General features: G+C 43.0%; 1 protein-coding gene across 12 annotated transcripts in view; it reads left to right on the top strand.

The window, feature by feature from the left end:
- SORBS2 (sorbin and SH3 domain containing 2) overlaps window positions 1–17242 on the top strand; it is a 190578-nt gene that overhangs the window by 163756 nt on the left and 9580 nt on the right. For 10 of the 12 annotated variants that reach the window (XM_084877702.1, XM_084877706.1, XM_084877697.1 and 7 more), the window contains 4 exons: window positions 551–597; window positions 3050–3164; window positions 3243–3371; window positions 5435–5638. In XM_084877702.1, coding sequence (XP_084733828.1) covers window positions 551–597; window positions 3050–3164; window positions 3243–3371; window positions 5435–5638 — 495 coding nt within the window. Of the gene's footprint in view, window positions 1–550; window positions 598–3049; window positions 3165–3242; window positions 3372–5434; window positions 5639–9887; window positions 10653–12293; window positions 12369–14025; window positions 14134–17242 lie in introns of all 12 variants that reach the window. The other 2 variants (XM_084877699.1, XM_084877695.1) reach the window with 2 other exon arrangements.

Here is a 17242-nt window from a genome sequence, read left to right as displayed (position 1 = left end):
CATGGGTGGGGTCCGGCTGGCCCACCCCAATGTGGGCCCATGGGGGAGAGGGGCTATGGGAGGGCTCCAGGGTGTGTCCCTTCTGTCTCACTCAGTCCCTATCAGCCAGACCCAGCAGCAAGCTAACCTACCAGTCAGAGCGTCTGCCCCCTGGTGGTCAGTGCATGTCATAGTGAGCGGTTGCACGGCCTTAGCATATCATTATCAGATTAACCACTTTGATTGGTTGAACGGACGACTATACAACCTTACACTTAGTATATTATTAGGCTTTCATTATATAGGATTATGACATTCATCTACATTAGTTACTAAGATGAAATATGGCATTCAATAGTTATGGTAAATAAGCCATCTATTATATTCCTGCTATAGCTTAAGCGTCAAAATGAAGAACTGATTGATTTACTCATAAATTGCATATAGAATTTACATTGTATATTTTTAATCATTCCTTGAGGTTTCTCTTCTCTTTAATTCCTGTAAAACTGCTTTCTTGTCAGAAACCCAACATTTTAATCTAGTGCTAATCATCTTCCTTCCTTTCCAGAAACTGCCTGCAAAAGCTGTTTATGATTTTAAGGCTCAGACATCGAAGTAAGTACGATAGGTATTCATCATATGATTTAAGTTGGGTTTATACACTTCAATAATACTTTAAGAGATAAATATTGCAATGGGACATGTTCAAATAATTCAGCGATACACTCTAACTGAATTAACTGGGATGTGGGTAATTTTATTTTCATTTTGAGTTTAGTTGAGAATCACTGAGTTTTAAACTACACTAAACATATTACAGCACAATGAATTCAAATGGGTAGGTGAAACAAAAAAAGAAATTAAGCATCTTTGTTTCTCGAATTTTCATGTCAAGATGAAGTGAAAATAAGGAGTTGGGGAGTAATTAACACTTTCTGGGAGGATTTGATAACATTTATTTATCCAACTGAATCAAGGACAGTTTGCAGGGTTGAAGACTAGAACTGTGCACAGATTCCTACCATAAAATCTCCATGTATCAACACTCAAAGCTTAGCGATTCCAGTTTGACTTAGAGGACAGAGCGTTGGCCTGCAGACTGAAGGGTCCTGGGTTCAATTCCAGTCAAGGGCACATGCCTGGGTTTCAAGACCAATTCCCCAATAGGGGGTGTCCAGGAGGCAGCCAATCAATGGTTCTCTCTCATTATTGATGTTTGTTTCTATTTGTCTCTCTTCCTTCCTCTTTGAAATCAATCAATAAATATATATATATATATATATATATATATATATATATATTTTTTTTTTTTTTTTTTTTTTTTTTTTTTTTTAAAGAAAAAGCTCAAGTCTGAGCAACATTTTCTCCTGTGGCCTTTGGTGTTGGAGTTTTCATACTCCTGTGTTGCAATACTTCCTTTCCCTTTTTCTTCAGGCTCTTGTTCATCAGATGGGCATGTGGTTGAGGAAAGTCAGTACAGGAAGTAGGTACATGAGTTGGCTCAACTGGGAGGGAGCCTGCCACCTTGCAGTGGCCCAGGTGCCCAGACATTATTTAAGAAACTTGAGTCTCTCTTAGAATTCAAGATATTAAATTCATTGTAAATTGGCATAAAATTACACTGTGCAGTTTAGACTGAATTTAGACAATAATTCAAACATTTATTCATGAAAATGCATATTGTATAAATTCATTGTTCCAGAGTCTGTCTCTAGTAGAAGACAGAGAGAAAATAAAATCATTCCGAATTGGCTGAGGCTGCTGAGATAGGGAATGAGTCAAATAAGAAAATTGCTATTTAGAAATTAAGATGTTGACCATGGCTTAAATCTGGCATTAAATATATATATATATCCCCCAAAAAAAGTCACATTTTTTGAACTATTATTAGAGAAGTAACATCTGCTTTGTGTCTATTATACTCTGGCTCTCACTACTTCTGTTCTTTGAATCTAGTGTGACAATTGGAGGATGCATGTCGGTTTTATAAAATAACGATAGAGAACACGTGAATTTCATTTCCTCTTTGTGACAGTCCAAGGTTAGCAAAGGCTCGGCGAAGCCTGCTCTTCCACCGGCCACCTGTGGGAGCATCAGCAACAGACGGGAGGGTTTGCCCGCACCACCCCTCCCATAAACCCTTCCTAAACCCACTAACCCTGAAGGTGTATGCCTCAGAGGAGCAGGTTCAATAGTCACCAAGGAAGCCACCTCTTATTTTTAAAAAGAGAAAAATGTTCCCCTCCCACCATAAATAAATATATCTCATTGCGGCTTCCTCATGTCCCTCTTGCTCTGCTCTCGTACACATAGAGCGGCTGCTCACCATCCCTGTGCAATGACCTATTTGCAACAAAAGTCAGGGTTTGGGCCGCCTCAGGCAACTTTCAAAGGCTCCCACCAGCCAGCTCTGAAAGTTACGGAAGGGCTAGCCTCATTTTTAAGTCATTTCCATTAGTACCTAGACGGGAGATATGGGTACCTGTTTTAGGTAAATATCTATCTCAAAAGCTATTTTTATTTACCTAATACATGAGATGTTATTTAATTTTTAAAAATACAGCTATGGAACTCGTCCAATGTAATGCCTCAATTGCTAAACAGGAAGACCAGGTAAAAATCACAGTTCCAAAGGTACAATATCATAAGCAAATCCTAAGAATTTGTAAGGAAAATCCTTATCCCACTAGGTTGGACAGATTTTTTTTTTTTTTTTTTTGTAACTGCCACGTGTCCAAAATAGAAGCCATCCCCACACACCATGATATTTTGAATTTAATTTTTTTAGAAAACCAATTTGCGATGAATAGTCTAAAAAATAGATATATGACTCACAATGCGGGTGCTCTGGAATATGTTCAGCTGACAATTCACACACACACACACACAAAAAAAATAATAAATAAATAAATAAATAAATATCTTAAAGTTGGTCTGTAGACGCTTAGGACGCACAAATGGGTCAAGCATCAGAAGTCTATGTCCCAGCCGAATGCGGGTCTAGTGATCTTAGGAATACTGCTCTTCGCGGAGAAAAAAAAAGCCCACTTGAGCATGTCTCTCCCAGGGAGCTGTCGTTCAAGAAAGGAGACACGGTCTACATCCTCAGGAAAATCGACCAGAACTGGTACGAGGGCGAGCACCACGGGCGAGTGGGCATCTTCCCCATCTCCTACGTGGAGGTGAGTCCTCCCCACCGGCTCACCCTGGGCTCCTCCCAGGCCCTCGCCGTCCGGGATAACCCGCTGCCTTCCTCCTAGAAGCTGTCCCCTCCGGAGAAGGCGCAGCCCGCCAGGCCGCCGCCCCCGGCCCAGCCCGGAGAGATCGGGGAGGCCATCGCCAGGTACAACTTCAACGCGGACACGAACGTGGAGCTGTCGCTGAGAAAGGTACGTACGGGCTGCAGCCTGGGCCGGTGCATCTCCCAGGCCGTCTTCTGCCCTATGGCGTCTGTGTTTTTCCATAAAGAAAGGCCAGAGGACCCCCGGGCCGCCCCCTGCCCCTCCCAGGGGGCCTGGGCCTGAGCACCGGGAGCTGAACTTGGGGAAAGGCAGCCACGGGAAAGCACCTCCACAGACTGCAAAAGGCTGCTCTTCTGCTGCCTCCTCATTCCGTTTCTTTTTTCATTTTGATTAATAATATGCTTCCCTTGGTCCCCTAACCGGTTTGGCTCAGTGGATAGAGCATCGGCCTGTAGACTGAAGGGTCCCAGGTTCAATTCCGGTCAAGGGCATGTACCTTGGTTGCGGACACATCCCCAGTAGGGGGTGTGCAGGAGGCAGCTGATCAATGATTCTCTCCCATCGATGTTTCTAGCTCTCTATCCCTCTCCCTTGCTCTCTGTAAAAAATCAATAAAATATATGTTTTAAAAAATAATAACAATATGCTTACCTTGGAATCCAGAAAGGTCCTGCACTCAGGACATTTTCCTTCTTGGGGACCTCATGACTGACCCCCGTTTCACTGGGAGTCTATCCCATCCCAGTGCCTCTTCCTAGCAGGACGGAAAGACGCTAACTTGCTACTTTACACACCTGGGAATGGGCCCATCAGCTGTGTTCTGTGTCTGCTAAGCAGTCACGTCCCTTTGCTTGAGGCGCCTGCCTGTCTGCGCAAAATACAGAACAGACTGTGGTCACATGGGGATGGAGGGTGCGGGCCAAGAGTGCCCCCTGCCTGCGGTGACTGCCGGGTGGGCCCCTGTCCTCCTCCTGGCCCAGGGCCTCCCTCCTCCTTCCCTGTGAGACCTGGGTCTGCATCAGCAACCGATTCCCTCTTACCCTCCCAGCGGCCACATGGCATCTTGAGTGGCTTGTTTCATTCTTTCCATGGAAGCTTCCACCCCTGCAATGACCGCTCAAGCAGCAGCCTGGCGTCAGCCTCGTGTGGTGTGTTACAGAGGAAAGCAGCGCACGCTTAAGGTGCAGGGAGACCCACATAGCTGTGGTATGTCCTGCTCCGTGGCAGTGGGACAGTCTCTAGATAAACCACCAGCATCTGGCCAGAGGCAGGCTCTCGCCTTGAGTCCCCCTGTCAAAGCCGAGGCTCTGACCTGTGCCAGCCGCCTCTAGGGTCCCAGCAGGCGCAGCTGCCCACACTTCCGCGTCATCTGCTGCCTGCAGCTTCTTCACCGTCTAACCACATCCTGCCCATTTATTTCTGGGCCACATGTGGTTTTGAGTTAAAATGTAAACTGTTCTGTGGCCTTGGCTTGATCCCTGCACGTGGCAGGGTTCGTGGTTGTAGAGAGATCTCTTATTCCAAAAGCCGGAGGTCCTATAAAAAGACTTAACGGCCACTGTGGCCATGCGACCCATCCTTCAGCATGGAAGCTGGTGTGAGGCCGTCCAGAGGCAGACCTGATGGGGTCAGCCCCGGCCACAGACACGGATTGTCACAGGGCTGTCTCTGCCCACCCCGTCCGCTTCCCTCTTTGTCGCTGGTCAGCATGTGCAGGGTAAAAAGAGAAATGGTGTGCCAGCCAACCTCATCCCTTCCGGGGCTGGTTCCCGTGGCCCACGCAGGCCCGCCTCCCAGAGAGCTGAGTGACACTTCCGGAAGCTCCTGCTTCCCACAGAAGCTCATTCTGAGGGCTCTGTCAGCAACAGGATGCTGTGGTCAGGGAGACATTGCCTATGAAACCGTTCTGCTTCTTGACATGACACACGTCATTTCACACGGAACCAGCATGAACATGTATGAGCCCATTCACATTAGCCGAGCACCCTTAGGGAAAGATGTCATGCGTGGGTGGCTAAATGGCATTTATGTTGATCAGCTATCGTTTGGGAATGAACTGAGACTTTAGCTGCCTTCTCCTGACTAAATGAAACCGGAGGTATAACACTCTCCCAAATGAAAAACTATTGTTTGTTAGAAATGCTGGCAATTGTATTTCTTTATGTCGTCACCTTCCTGCTTCTAATGCATTTTCCTCGTGTTCGCTACAGGGAGATAGAGTTATTCTTCTCAAGAGAGTCGATCAGAACTGGTACGAAGGCAAAATCCCAGGGACCAGCAGACAAGGCATCTTCCCTGTTTCCTATGTGGAAGTGGTGAAGAGGAACACAGCCAAAGGCGCCGAGGACTACCCCGACCCTCCCATACCCCACAGCTACTCAAGCGACAGGATCCACAGCTTGAGTTCCAACAAGGTAAGAGGACACTCAGCATAGTAGGACATGTGGGAGCTTGGAGTAAGATAATAAGTGATATGTGGTCCTTAAGAAGATCATCTTTCCTGCAAAGCTTTACATGTTATGCCTCCAAGTTTGAGTGGCAAGTCAATATAATTTTTCTTATGGGTGTTGGCATAAGGGTTTAATGCTTGATTGTGAGAATTCCACTTTTGAATTAAAATACCGAAAGAGAAAAATTAGTATCCTAAGAGCCCATATTGTGGATAAGTATACCTGCTTTCTGAAACTCGGGTTTTTTGGAACGTGATTTTTTTTCTAAAGCTTAATTTTATATATGTATATATTAAGTGGATTATATACATATGTATGTATGCATATATATATGCACCTACATATAAATCAATAGATCCCAAAATGGTTCATTTCAAAGTAGATGGTAATTAGGTTGAAAAAATCTGTAGCAGTTTTGAGCTATTTTAATAAAGAGAAATAGAGTAAAATTTTTAAATTAAGATCTGTAAGTCAATTTTTTTATTAGACTGAATGAAAATGTCATTGGTCATCAGGTGCCCTCGTGTGTATTTCATAGTTTTAGGATAATTATGTACCAGTTCTACTATCTCACTTGAGCTAGTGGCTGAAGGTAATTATCTTTCTCCATATCTGGTCTTAAAGGAACTTTGCTCCCTGAACTGGTTAATTAGAAAGGGCCATTCTACTTTCTTTACTCACAGTGCAAATTTTTTTTTTCCTTAATTTTCTGTAAAGTTATAATATAGTGTGTTCTTCTTACGGATAGTATTTAGGGATTTCTTTCACCTTTTCATTAACCTCCAAGTATAAAATTTAATTTACCAAGGAATTAGTTCCAAAATATTGTAAGTACTTCTGAACATTTAAAAAGTGTATGATGCTGCATAATTTTATTGATTACATTAATAAATAATTAAGATCAAGGCTAGGACATGGGAAATAAACCAGAGCCAGCAACATAACATCAGCATCAGATGTTGTACAGTCATTTCATGTTCCAATGCGAGTCCACCTCAAGTAGCACCCCAGTGCCCTAACCCTCTCCTTGAAAATGAGTCTTAGGAGAACTTCACAAAGGCAAACAATCTAAGATCTCCTATCTCCTATTTCAAGAGAAGCGTTTTCTTTACAAGGGCAAAGATTGGCATTGTATTCATTCTACTTCGTTTTGAAGAATGGGTTTCCATGGCGGGGTAATTATTCTCGATCCATCATCATTGGGTAATGGAACCATTTGGTACTGTCCAATTTTGGTTGACTGGTTATAAAGTTTTCCAGAATCTTCTTCAGTATACTCATTTCACTCCCAGAGCTTAGCACTTAGAAATCAACATTCTTCCTTTAATAGTTCCTACTGATAAATGGAAAGATAAGAATCCTCATCTGCATATTTGGCTTACCTACTATTCAGTTATCTTAAATGAACTACCAAATAAATTTCAAAGCAACTGTACCTTCAAATAAAATTATATAAGAAAGAATAGGCATGTATCTCTACCAAGGCTTATTTTAACACTTAAATTCTTTCATAATGTCCCAATTAATATTGGCAATGTAATATTTTAGATCACAGTGTTTTAATCTTTGTTGTGAATATGATTTAAATGTATTTTCAGTTTCCTAAGTTTTTCTTAGAACACCATATTTTAAATTTTATAAATAGAGAAATGTACAAATTTTATTAATAACTAATTAGTGTTTTATTCTCACTGCTGGGGAAAATATGTTGAAAATCTTATATCCATAATTTGGAAAAATTCTTAATGGTTTTATTCCCTCTGGTAATCTGGGCTCTGATATTGGCTCAATAAAGAAAACTCCTCCATAGTGTAGAACGCTATCATTTTCAGAAAAAGAACTATAATGTACTTCTAAACAACAATATACAATGTATGTTACATATCCTATTTTCTAACTGATATTTGCAAATAAAGGAAAGGATTTAAGTGATTTATGAATCACTCTTTGACACACTCAGTCACATTTCTTGTGATACTGTATTTCAGGGGTGGCTCAAATATAAGTAGATAATATTTCTGATAGTCTTGCTTTCTGTATAGTAGAATCCAATTCTAATGATTTTAGTATAATTATGTATATTTTTGTGATATGATATCCCAGGATACTTAATTTGACTTTCAGTGGAAATTCATCCATTATAAAGCTAAGTGTTTTGGACCTGTTAAACATAGATTAGTGACTATGGTGATAATGGCACTGCAATAGTAATGGTGATCAGGATAGAATTTAAAGATCTTCCTCATCCACATAATATTCCTGACCATGAGAGGAAGTGCAAGTGAAAAGCAATCATCTTGAGTTTATTATATATCTCACAGGCTTTCAAAATCTATTCTTGTGTTGCATAGCATAGAGCACACAGTAGGACTCTGGCCAATAAGGGAACTTCTCTAGACCATCAAATAAGACTTAGGTCATTTCTATCTTATTAGAAATTAAATATATACAGGACTTGCTAGGAATGTCTGTCTATCCAATAATAGACCAAGTGTAGATTATTTCTTTGTATGAGGTGCTCAGAAGCCATAGTCCTGAATCTTCTGTAGGATGCTCACATGAGTTTTGTGACACTTTGTCTCATTTATCCCACCACATGGTGACATGGCATATTTGCTTTAAAAAAAAATACACACACACACACACACACACACACACACACAGCTAAATAAATTCTATAAATGCCCATTCCTATTATAGGACACAGAAGTCAAAGCTTAATTGGGGGTGTGTTGCGCTGATACGTACTAAGGCCCTGGCCCCCAGAGTGCTGAGTGCAGAACCACCAACTCACCCTGAACAACCAACCCGCAAGCACATCTCCATACCCTTTCTTTTTTAAAAATATATTTTATTGATTTTTTTGCAGAGAGGAAGGGAGAGGGATAGAGAGTCTGAAACATCGATGAGAGAGAAACATCGATCAACCGCCTCCTGCACACCTCCTACTGGGGATGTGCCCACAACCAAGGTACATGCCCTTGACCGGAATGGAACCTGGGACCCTTCAGTCCACAGGCCGATGCTCTATCTACTGAGCCAAACCGGTTAGGGCTCCATACTCTTTCTTGAACATTTTTTCTTTCCAAACCAAAATCGCTTCCTGGGAAGAACTAAAGTAAAATGTCGGTAATGGGGAGATGAGGACAAATATGTAATACCTTAACCAATACAGAAATTAAAATGCAAAAAAAAAATTTTTTTTAATAAGTAAAGTAAAATGTCACCCACCAGCCTCTCTCAGGGCCTTCACATGCACGGCATGAACCATCCTTTCCAGCCCAGTAGCAATAGGTACAGGCATTAGAATGTTACTTGCAGCCCTTCTAGACTTCTGAATGAATTTACATTTGTTCACTATATCCAAAACATAGCAATAATATTAAGATACACAGAAGTCTACTCTTACTCAGAAGATTCAGCTTCAATTATACCTCCCCGAGTTTACATAAAATGTCAAGCTATTGAGAGAGATGGGAGTCCAGCAGAAGATTTTTTCCCACTAACACCATATGCTCCCTTCCAATGTAATCACTTACTTTGAATTTTTAAAAAACTTTGAAGTCAAAAATAATAACAAAATGAAAACTTTGAAGAATTCGTGTAAGTTCAGTTTCATTCTGATCATGGGTTTCTGTTCTCAAAACATATTTTTCCAAACTTACTCATTTAGAAATGTGTTCGTGTATAAAGATGGAAAAATATGGTATGCCATATGTTATAATCGCCTGGCAAACCTAGGTGAGAAAATCATGGAAGTCCATAGGAGTGGGCCCTGCTTCTGACAGCAAGAACACATCACAAATCCTGCAGCTGAGAAAGGTTTAATTATTGGCTTTCATTCCACACTAATATCATTTCAAAGTCATTTCTACTACTAAGTCCCTATCTGGGAACCTCATTTAAAAGAGGTAGTCTGTTTGTTAAATGAAATTAAATCTCTTAAGGTTTCACTGTCTATCTTTATCATAGCTATGACAGCTCTGTTTTGTCATTTGACACTGAAGACTCCTTCCGAATACCCAAATAAATTTCTAATTAACATGCTAGTGGTTTTATGTGAGAAAAATTTAGCAAAATATCTTCACATCTATAAAATATTGTTCTGTATTCACTGCCTTTCCTGCATTTCTGTCTCTGTGTTTTGATACACTGTCGTTATTTTCTTGGTTTCTTCCTTTCTTTTGCTTCACATCCCCTGCTCATTGTTAAGCTGGCTCCCAGTGAACCAGCCCCTGCTCTCACGCACAGAGCTTCTCCTGGCCCAGATAATGGAGCTCACCAGGGGCCTGCCCAGGGGCGGCCGTCCCTGACAGCTCAGTGTCCTCCGGAAAACCCTTTGATTCCTTTCTTGGACAACTTCTTGGATGAATTAGAGAAGCTTAGTGCTTTCACCTTACCAGATGACCAAGCCGCGCCAAATATCCCAGAGGAGATCACCCTTGAAATTAAAGAAGAGCCCTCAGTTTCCCTCCCATCACCTCCAGCAGCTGTACCTGCCAAATCACCTTCCCCGCGGCCACCTTTACGTGGTACGGGTGCAACCTCAACTGCAGTCCGGCCCTATGAGACAACGCCAGTCCAGGATCCCAGAAAGACAACTCAGAACAAGAGTGCAGACTTGACAACAATGAGAAAAGGCTTTGCAAGCCTTGAAAAGGCATCTGAAGTCCTAGGGGATAAGTTTGTGGCCTCTGCACACACTAATGTGGCTCCCTTGCCCCAAACCCTCCCTGTCATTGGAGAGGAAGAGGAGGAACTCTGTGGGGGGGTGATGGCAGGCATCCGAGGAGGGCTTGAATTTCAAGACCCAGATGCCTGGTGGTGGGGCCATGATGGCCCCAAGGTGACACCGAGCCTGTACATCGAAGAGGAGGAAGAGGAGAGGAAACCTGGCTGCTCACAGGGTGTAGTAGCCACCCTCCCACACCCTAGAGCCCCCAAGGAGCGCAGCCGTGCAGCTCACACCAATAAGGAGGTATTTCAATATCGCCTAATCCCTGAAGAACTAACCTGTCCTACGACGATTAGCTAGGACAGCTAATCATATTAATAAACACTGCTTTGAGGTTTTCCTTACAAGAAACAAGCACCATATAAGTTGGGGGTGGAGGAATGTATGGCAACACAGCAAATTTTAATAATGGTGGAAATGTATAATATAGTTCCATTATTTATTTACAGCTGTACATTCGTATTTATGGTCGGTTATACTATCATCTCCACTTTAGAGATGAGAAATTAATACCCAAAAAAAAGGGAGGGGGGAAGAGAAGGGAAAGGAAAGGAAAGGAAGGGAAGGGAAGGGAAGGGAAAGGAAGGGAAGGGAAGGGAAGGGAAGGGAAGGGAAGGGAAGGGAAGGGAAGGGAAGGGAAGGGAAGGGAAGGGAAGGGAAGGGAAGGGAAGGGAAGGGAAGGGAAGGGAAGGGAAGGGAAGGGAAGGGAAGGGAAGGGAAGGGAAGGGGAGGGGAGGGGAGGGGAGGGAAGGGGGAGGGAAAGGAAGGGAAGGAGAGGGAAGGAGAGGGAAGGGAAGGGGAAGGGAAGGAGAAAGATAATGTTCTGGTTCCCTCTCAACTCTTTCTGAAGAGAGAGTTTCTTCAAATCGGTGACTACTAAAGAACTGGGTCCTGCCATTTTCATTTTTAAAAAGCAAGAAACTTGGGCCAAAATTTTAATCAGTAAAGAGGGCTAGCACCCTAAATCTTTAGCTTGTCAAGTTCTCTTTTAAGAAAACAAAAACAAAAACTCATCTCACATATGTAATCTGTGAATTAAGTAGCAAATATGGTTACTGGAAAATATCAAAATTATGAGACAAAAAGAATGAATGATTCATATTATGCCACTATGCAAGTTCCCCATGGATATTCTATTGAAAGATTTCTGAAAATGAAAATCATGTTTAAACCCCATAAGTTACTACTTAGATCTTACCAATAACAAATGTAGAGGCACTTGGCCAACAAGGGTCTCCTTGGGCTTAAATAATGGTCCGTGCCCATGAGGCCCACAGACAGTCACAACACTCTGAGGCTTGGCTGTCCCTCAACCCAGAGAGAAACCCTCACCGGAACAAAGAACCCAGCCATGCCTGCATCTGTACCAACTAAACACACTGCTTCATAATAGAGATCATTCATTGCAGTCAGTCAAGCATGATTCTAGTTGATCACTTAAATGGCTCATTTTCTCTTCAGTTTAATTTTAAGACATGATTAGATATAGGGCTTGGGTCCCAGGAACTTCTGCCTGCCTATAGACTATGGGGATTCTTACCTCCCACATCAGAAAAAAATGAAACTGATCATACCCATTGGAAATCTTGAATGAAATTCAAAAGAAAAAATCCATGCTTTTAAAGCAAGAATTTGTCATAAATGTCACCAGTACTGGTTAACTTTAAACTTGTTTAAATATGGGGGGTGTTATCTAAAGGCTGACCAAGTGACCTCATTCTGGACACAAGCACAATCTCATCTTGTCTTTCCCCAATATTTAAGCCACCTTCATTTTCCTAGAGAGATGGACCGCCTACACCTTTTCCCATCTGTCCTCTCCCCTCCCCACCCTCCCCTCCTCCCTTGGCCTCGGCCTCACAGCTGGTCTCTACGCTCTCTCAGCCTGCCCAGTCCTACTCACCACCTCTCCTCCCTAAACACTCTTCCCAGCAGGAAATAAGTTCACCAAAATTAAAGGTAACTGCATCTTGTGTGTGGTTTCTTGCATGTCTTTCTATGGAGTTAATTCATTACATGTATGTATTTAGATTTATGCCATCTTACAAGATCTAAAAAAAAAAAAAAAAAAGGCATGTCAAGACTGATTGCTAACTTTTAACAACAACAGCATGGCCTCTATCCAACAAGTTAAAATATATATTTGCAGAGAGGCTATACCAATAAGCAGGAGAAACTAAAATTTATATAAGATTTTTTTTTTTTAAAGTTGAGGGTCCGCAGGAGAACCATACCACTCAAAGGTGTCAGCTTTGTAGCTGTCATTCTCTGTCCCTTCTCAGTGGGCTCATCGCCCCCGGGGCTGCCCCCCCACCCCCACCCCATCAGCCAGGTCAGCAGAGTCTGAGGGCAGGATGCTACCAGGCCTGGACTGCCTTGAGCCTCGTTCTCCCACAAAACTGAAGGAAATAGATGAGGATGCAGGGACGCAGCTCCCTGGGTTGCAGGCATGAACAAAGCGTCTACCTCTGAGGTGTGCAGGCTGGCAGCTCTACTGCCATTTTAAAACACCCTACGGAGAGGGTTTGAAGAGATTTTGCCAAAATGGATGGCTAGCTTTGGAAAGAGACTGGACGACAATCACAGAATGAAATGAAACCACTCCCTCATGGACAAGTTTTGCATTTATGATCAAAATGAGCCAGAGCTTTCCCCGTTAAGCAAGAGGTGACGGACTTGAAGTAACAGCTCACCTTCACACTCAGCCCTTTAGAACTTGACACGGGAGCCCCTGCGGAGATGGGGCCGCGCCAAGGCTGTTCTGAAAAGAGCCCGCACCTGAGAGGGGCCATTTGGGAATCTCCCACCCCCCACTCAGCAGATCCACCCACCGAAACCATCCGGCCATGCGAATGCCTCTTACACACGAAAGGAAAAATGTCTGAAAAAAATGGAATACTTGGAGACTAGTTGATCTTTGCCCTTTGAGGTTTTAATCTTTGCTGGCAGGAAATAATTAGGAAATTTTTAAGATAATGGCACTTGGATAATGTCTAAGACTAAGAATTTGCCTCCCCATTCCTACCCCCATCCCTCTGTGGTTTTCTTTTTAAGGACAAAGTATTTATTTCTTGCCTTTCTCCTGGTTCTTCAGCCATTAAGCTTAGTCAGTAAGGGGAATGTAGCTTAGAATCGATGTTCTGTCATTTAAGAGATAGGGTTTTAGGTCTCAGGTACTGGCAGAACGACTGGCACTTCCTATGCAATTTGACGGATAGTAAGTAAAATTGCCCTCTTTCTTGCTTTGTAGCTATTCAAATAAACACAAAGCAAACAGGCCAGATCTGAGTGTGCCTTGAACCCAGCTGTTAAACATTCTGTTAAAGGCGTACGGTTTCTGGTATGTGCTCTTAGCCATGTCTGCTGCATTCAAGCATCTCTGCTCTGCTCTGCTCTGCTCTGCTCTGCTCTGCTCTGCTCTGCCTGCGTGTTCAGATTGAAGCACAATGGATGCCTGTGGTGTGTAAGGCAGGGCAACCGGAGGAGCTGGATGCAGGGCGAGACCCTTCCCATGGGCAGGGGTCCGGCATGCTGTGTGTGCACGAAAAGCAAGCAGCAGCTCCTCCTAGCTCTGGAGAAGGAGACGAGAACTAACTCACGTCTGTGGCTTTTCCAGGCCGATGTAAGAGGCGAGATGTTTGTCTTGGGAAAGCCTCCCCGTAGCCCAGTGATGACTAGGAGGTCCTGCAGCTCGCCTGTCAGAGGGCTCAGCGGCTCCCACAGGGTAGGGACGGATCGCCTGCCTTGGGCCAGGCACCCTGGCCACACACACACACCCTCAGTGGGCTGGCTCTTCCTCGCTTGTCCTTGCTGTCCTTGGCCGGTCAGGTAGGGTGGAGGTAACCTTGAGATGAAGTGACCAACTCATGATGAGCTACAACCTCAGATCCACACGAAAATCCTATCCTAACTGTCTGCGGAATGTGCTTGTGTGAGTTCCCCAAACCCAGGCAGACACGGCCAGACTCTCCACCGGGCAACTCAGGGAGCACATGTCTTCCACCTCGTCTCGTGCTTCTGTGCAAGTGTCCTCTGTAAGTCTCTGCTGTGCGGTCACTGTCCTCAGGGTGAAGGATAAAGCTGTGGCCAATAAAACACAGGCTGGGGCAAAAGTAGAGTAACAGCTGTTCGTATGGCAAATAACACAAGAGTCAATAAATAATAACACAAGCATAAACTCTGTGTCTCGCATGCGCACAGCTGAAAATGCACTTGTGCTGAACTCACACGCTTCGGGTAATGTTTACTTCTTTGTCGTCCAGTGGATGTGGATGTTTCATGATCTTGTTGCAAAACATCGCGTTGCTCTGGTGATGAGTGCTTCACCCGCCCCATGACCCTTTGGAAACCTGCGCCTCTCTGGACCCTACATTCTCCCAGTCTCCTGAAGGCATTGACTAGGAACTTAAAGGTCAAACTTTACAATGAGGGAAGCTAACTGGTACTGTGGATCCTTGGGGGGGGGGGGGGGGGTGCACTGCACTGGGGATGTCCCTCTGCGAATGAGCCAGTCCTTCCAAGTCTCTGTCTTGATGGTCCTGGTTTAACCCTACGAGGTCTGTTACATGCCTGTGGATCCACAAGTGGTGAAGGGCTTCCTCGTAAAGAAAACTGCCTTTTCCGTGCTTTAAAAATGTGGAGACTTCTCTGCCTTGATCCCATCGTTGTGCTTTTCGCTTCTTTGAATAAGATTCGTTTTGTTTCTGGGGTAGAGTTCTGTTGCCATAGAGAAGGAGGGATGTTGATTTGAAGAGATTCGTAGACTCCACAGAAGGGCCTTCTCCAAAACCAAACAACAAAACCAAACAAAACAAAACCTCTTTCCATAATTAACATGGCCAACCACAAATTTCCCGCGGGCCATGGACATGGTACGCTTTGGGTCACCTTAAGGTTTTTCTCTTTGCCAGGTTTTTACATTAGGGATGTTATATGTGCTGTTGTGGAACATGATAGTCTATATTCTTCAGATTTATGCAAAAGTTTGATTTAACTTCATAATTTAAGACGGAAAAATAAGCTGAGAAGCAGAAACATGGGACTATTGAAAGGAGATGTGCATCCAATTCCGGTTGCAGGTACTACAAGTGACATTTTTTCGGAGGGGGAAATTGACGTAAGAACTCTAGAACTGCTGCTAACTCAAAAATTTTCCCACACTTTAATACTTAAAGTAGCAATAACTCCTTATTTAAGAATTTCCTACAATGAGGTCTAGGTGATCCTCCAGAGACGCCTCTGCAGCAGCACAGATAAATAGGTGGGTGTCAGACAGACTGAGCTAGGGGAGTGTATGTTTTACTGATACCAGAGGTTGTAGGATATTTCAAAGCAGCTTCCTATACAATGGGTGGTTTGTGACTTGGTTCTGGCTTTGAAAATTAGCATGTGCTTAAAACCTGTCTCAATTGTACCCATATTTTTTACATTAAAAATAGCTACACTCAAAGATAAAAAATAATTGTTGCGTTGCCAAGGAAAATGTTAAGTATTTAGGCTTCCATGAAAACAGCATGATGCTCCGTTGGGCTCTCTCATTTGTATCGTCCCCCTGAGACTCATCAAGATCACGCAGACGTGATGTACGTAAAATTCCCACCCAACATTCCCAGCATAGTGTCTGTAATCTGTTGGCCTGAAAACCACATTCATGCATTCACAGTTCACGTGAGCCCTTCTGGGTGGTACAAATGTATAGGGTTCTGTATTTGTCGCAAAAACGGCTAAGAAGTCGTGAATAATAGAAATCAATGCCTGGGTAGATAGTTAAAATAGAAAATTATCATAGACCAAAAATTCTGGTGGCCAGCGCGATCCTTTCTCAAGAATTTAAAATGTGGGAAGGGAAAAACAGATGGATATCGATTCCATATTGCTCTGTGTCCTTTAAAATATTCTTCCAAAATGAGTCCAGGTTAAAGGAACTTGATGAGAGCTGAGGAAAGGCATAACTCTTAAATGTTGCTGCCACTACTCACCGTTAGGTGGCAATGGAGTGCAGATACAGTACAGAGAGTTCTTCCTCTAGGTTTGTGCCCATGGTTATAACACTTAGAGCAGGAACCCCAAAAGATAGTCCCCTAAAGTAATTTGCTTGAGTAGCCACACAGAGCATAAACAGCTGCCTAAAGGCAAAAAATAAATAGGGTTAGGGTTAGGGTTAGGGTTAGGGTTGATTTTAACCAACTTAGGCCATCTATTCCCTCATAGAAATATTTTATGCTATAAAGAATGAGAGCCAAAATTATAATTCTGACATTGCTTTTTACTTACTTGTGATCTTAAAAAATCATCTTTGGTTTTGGCTCACTGATCTTCAAAAATGAAGTTGAATTATTACTATTACTGTTTTTACATGACTGAGACACTTGTAAATGAATGTCCCCTGTCCCAGCTCTCTCACAACTGAATGAGTAAAGTCGATGATGGCACCTAACATTACACAGAAAATATGTCTGTGAAATGTGGATTCCACTATGGGTTCCCTGTTGGATCCTCATCTTATCCAACTCCTTGATTTTAGAGATCAGGAGCCTAAGGTGCATATCCAAGGCTGCATAGTTAATGCCAACACCAGAAAGGCATAAATGTATCTAGTAAATGTATTCCTCTAGTGACCAAATACTTTTACTAGTAAAATAAATGAATCCAAATACTGTAATGGTCATCTTTCCTCAACACTGGTTCACAGTCATGCACATTCGCGTGGAAATAATTCCTCTCAAAGGTAACCTTAGCGAAGTTCTAAAACACACCATTACAGTGGGTACATGACATCAATGCTAATAAAAGCTGTGCTACATCCTGGCCTGAGCATATAGAAAACTGGTGAT

Source organism: Pipistrellus hanaki (genome assembly GCF_964339955.1).
Source record: "Pipistrellus hanaki genome assembly, chromosome: 3".
Taxonomy (NCBI): domain Eukaryota; kingdom Metazoa; phylum Chordata; class Mammalia; order Chiroptera; family Vespertilionidae; genus Pipistrellus; species Pipistrellus hanaki.
Note: the sequence above shows the minus strand (reverse complement) of the source record. Positions and strands in the feature narration are given on the sequence as shown.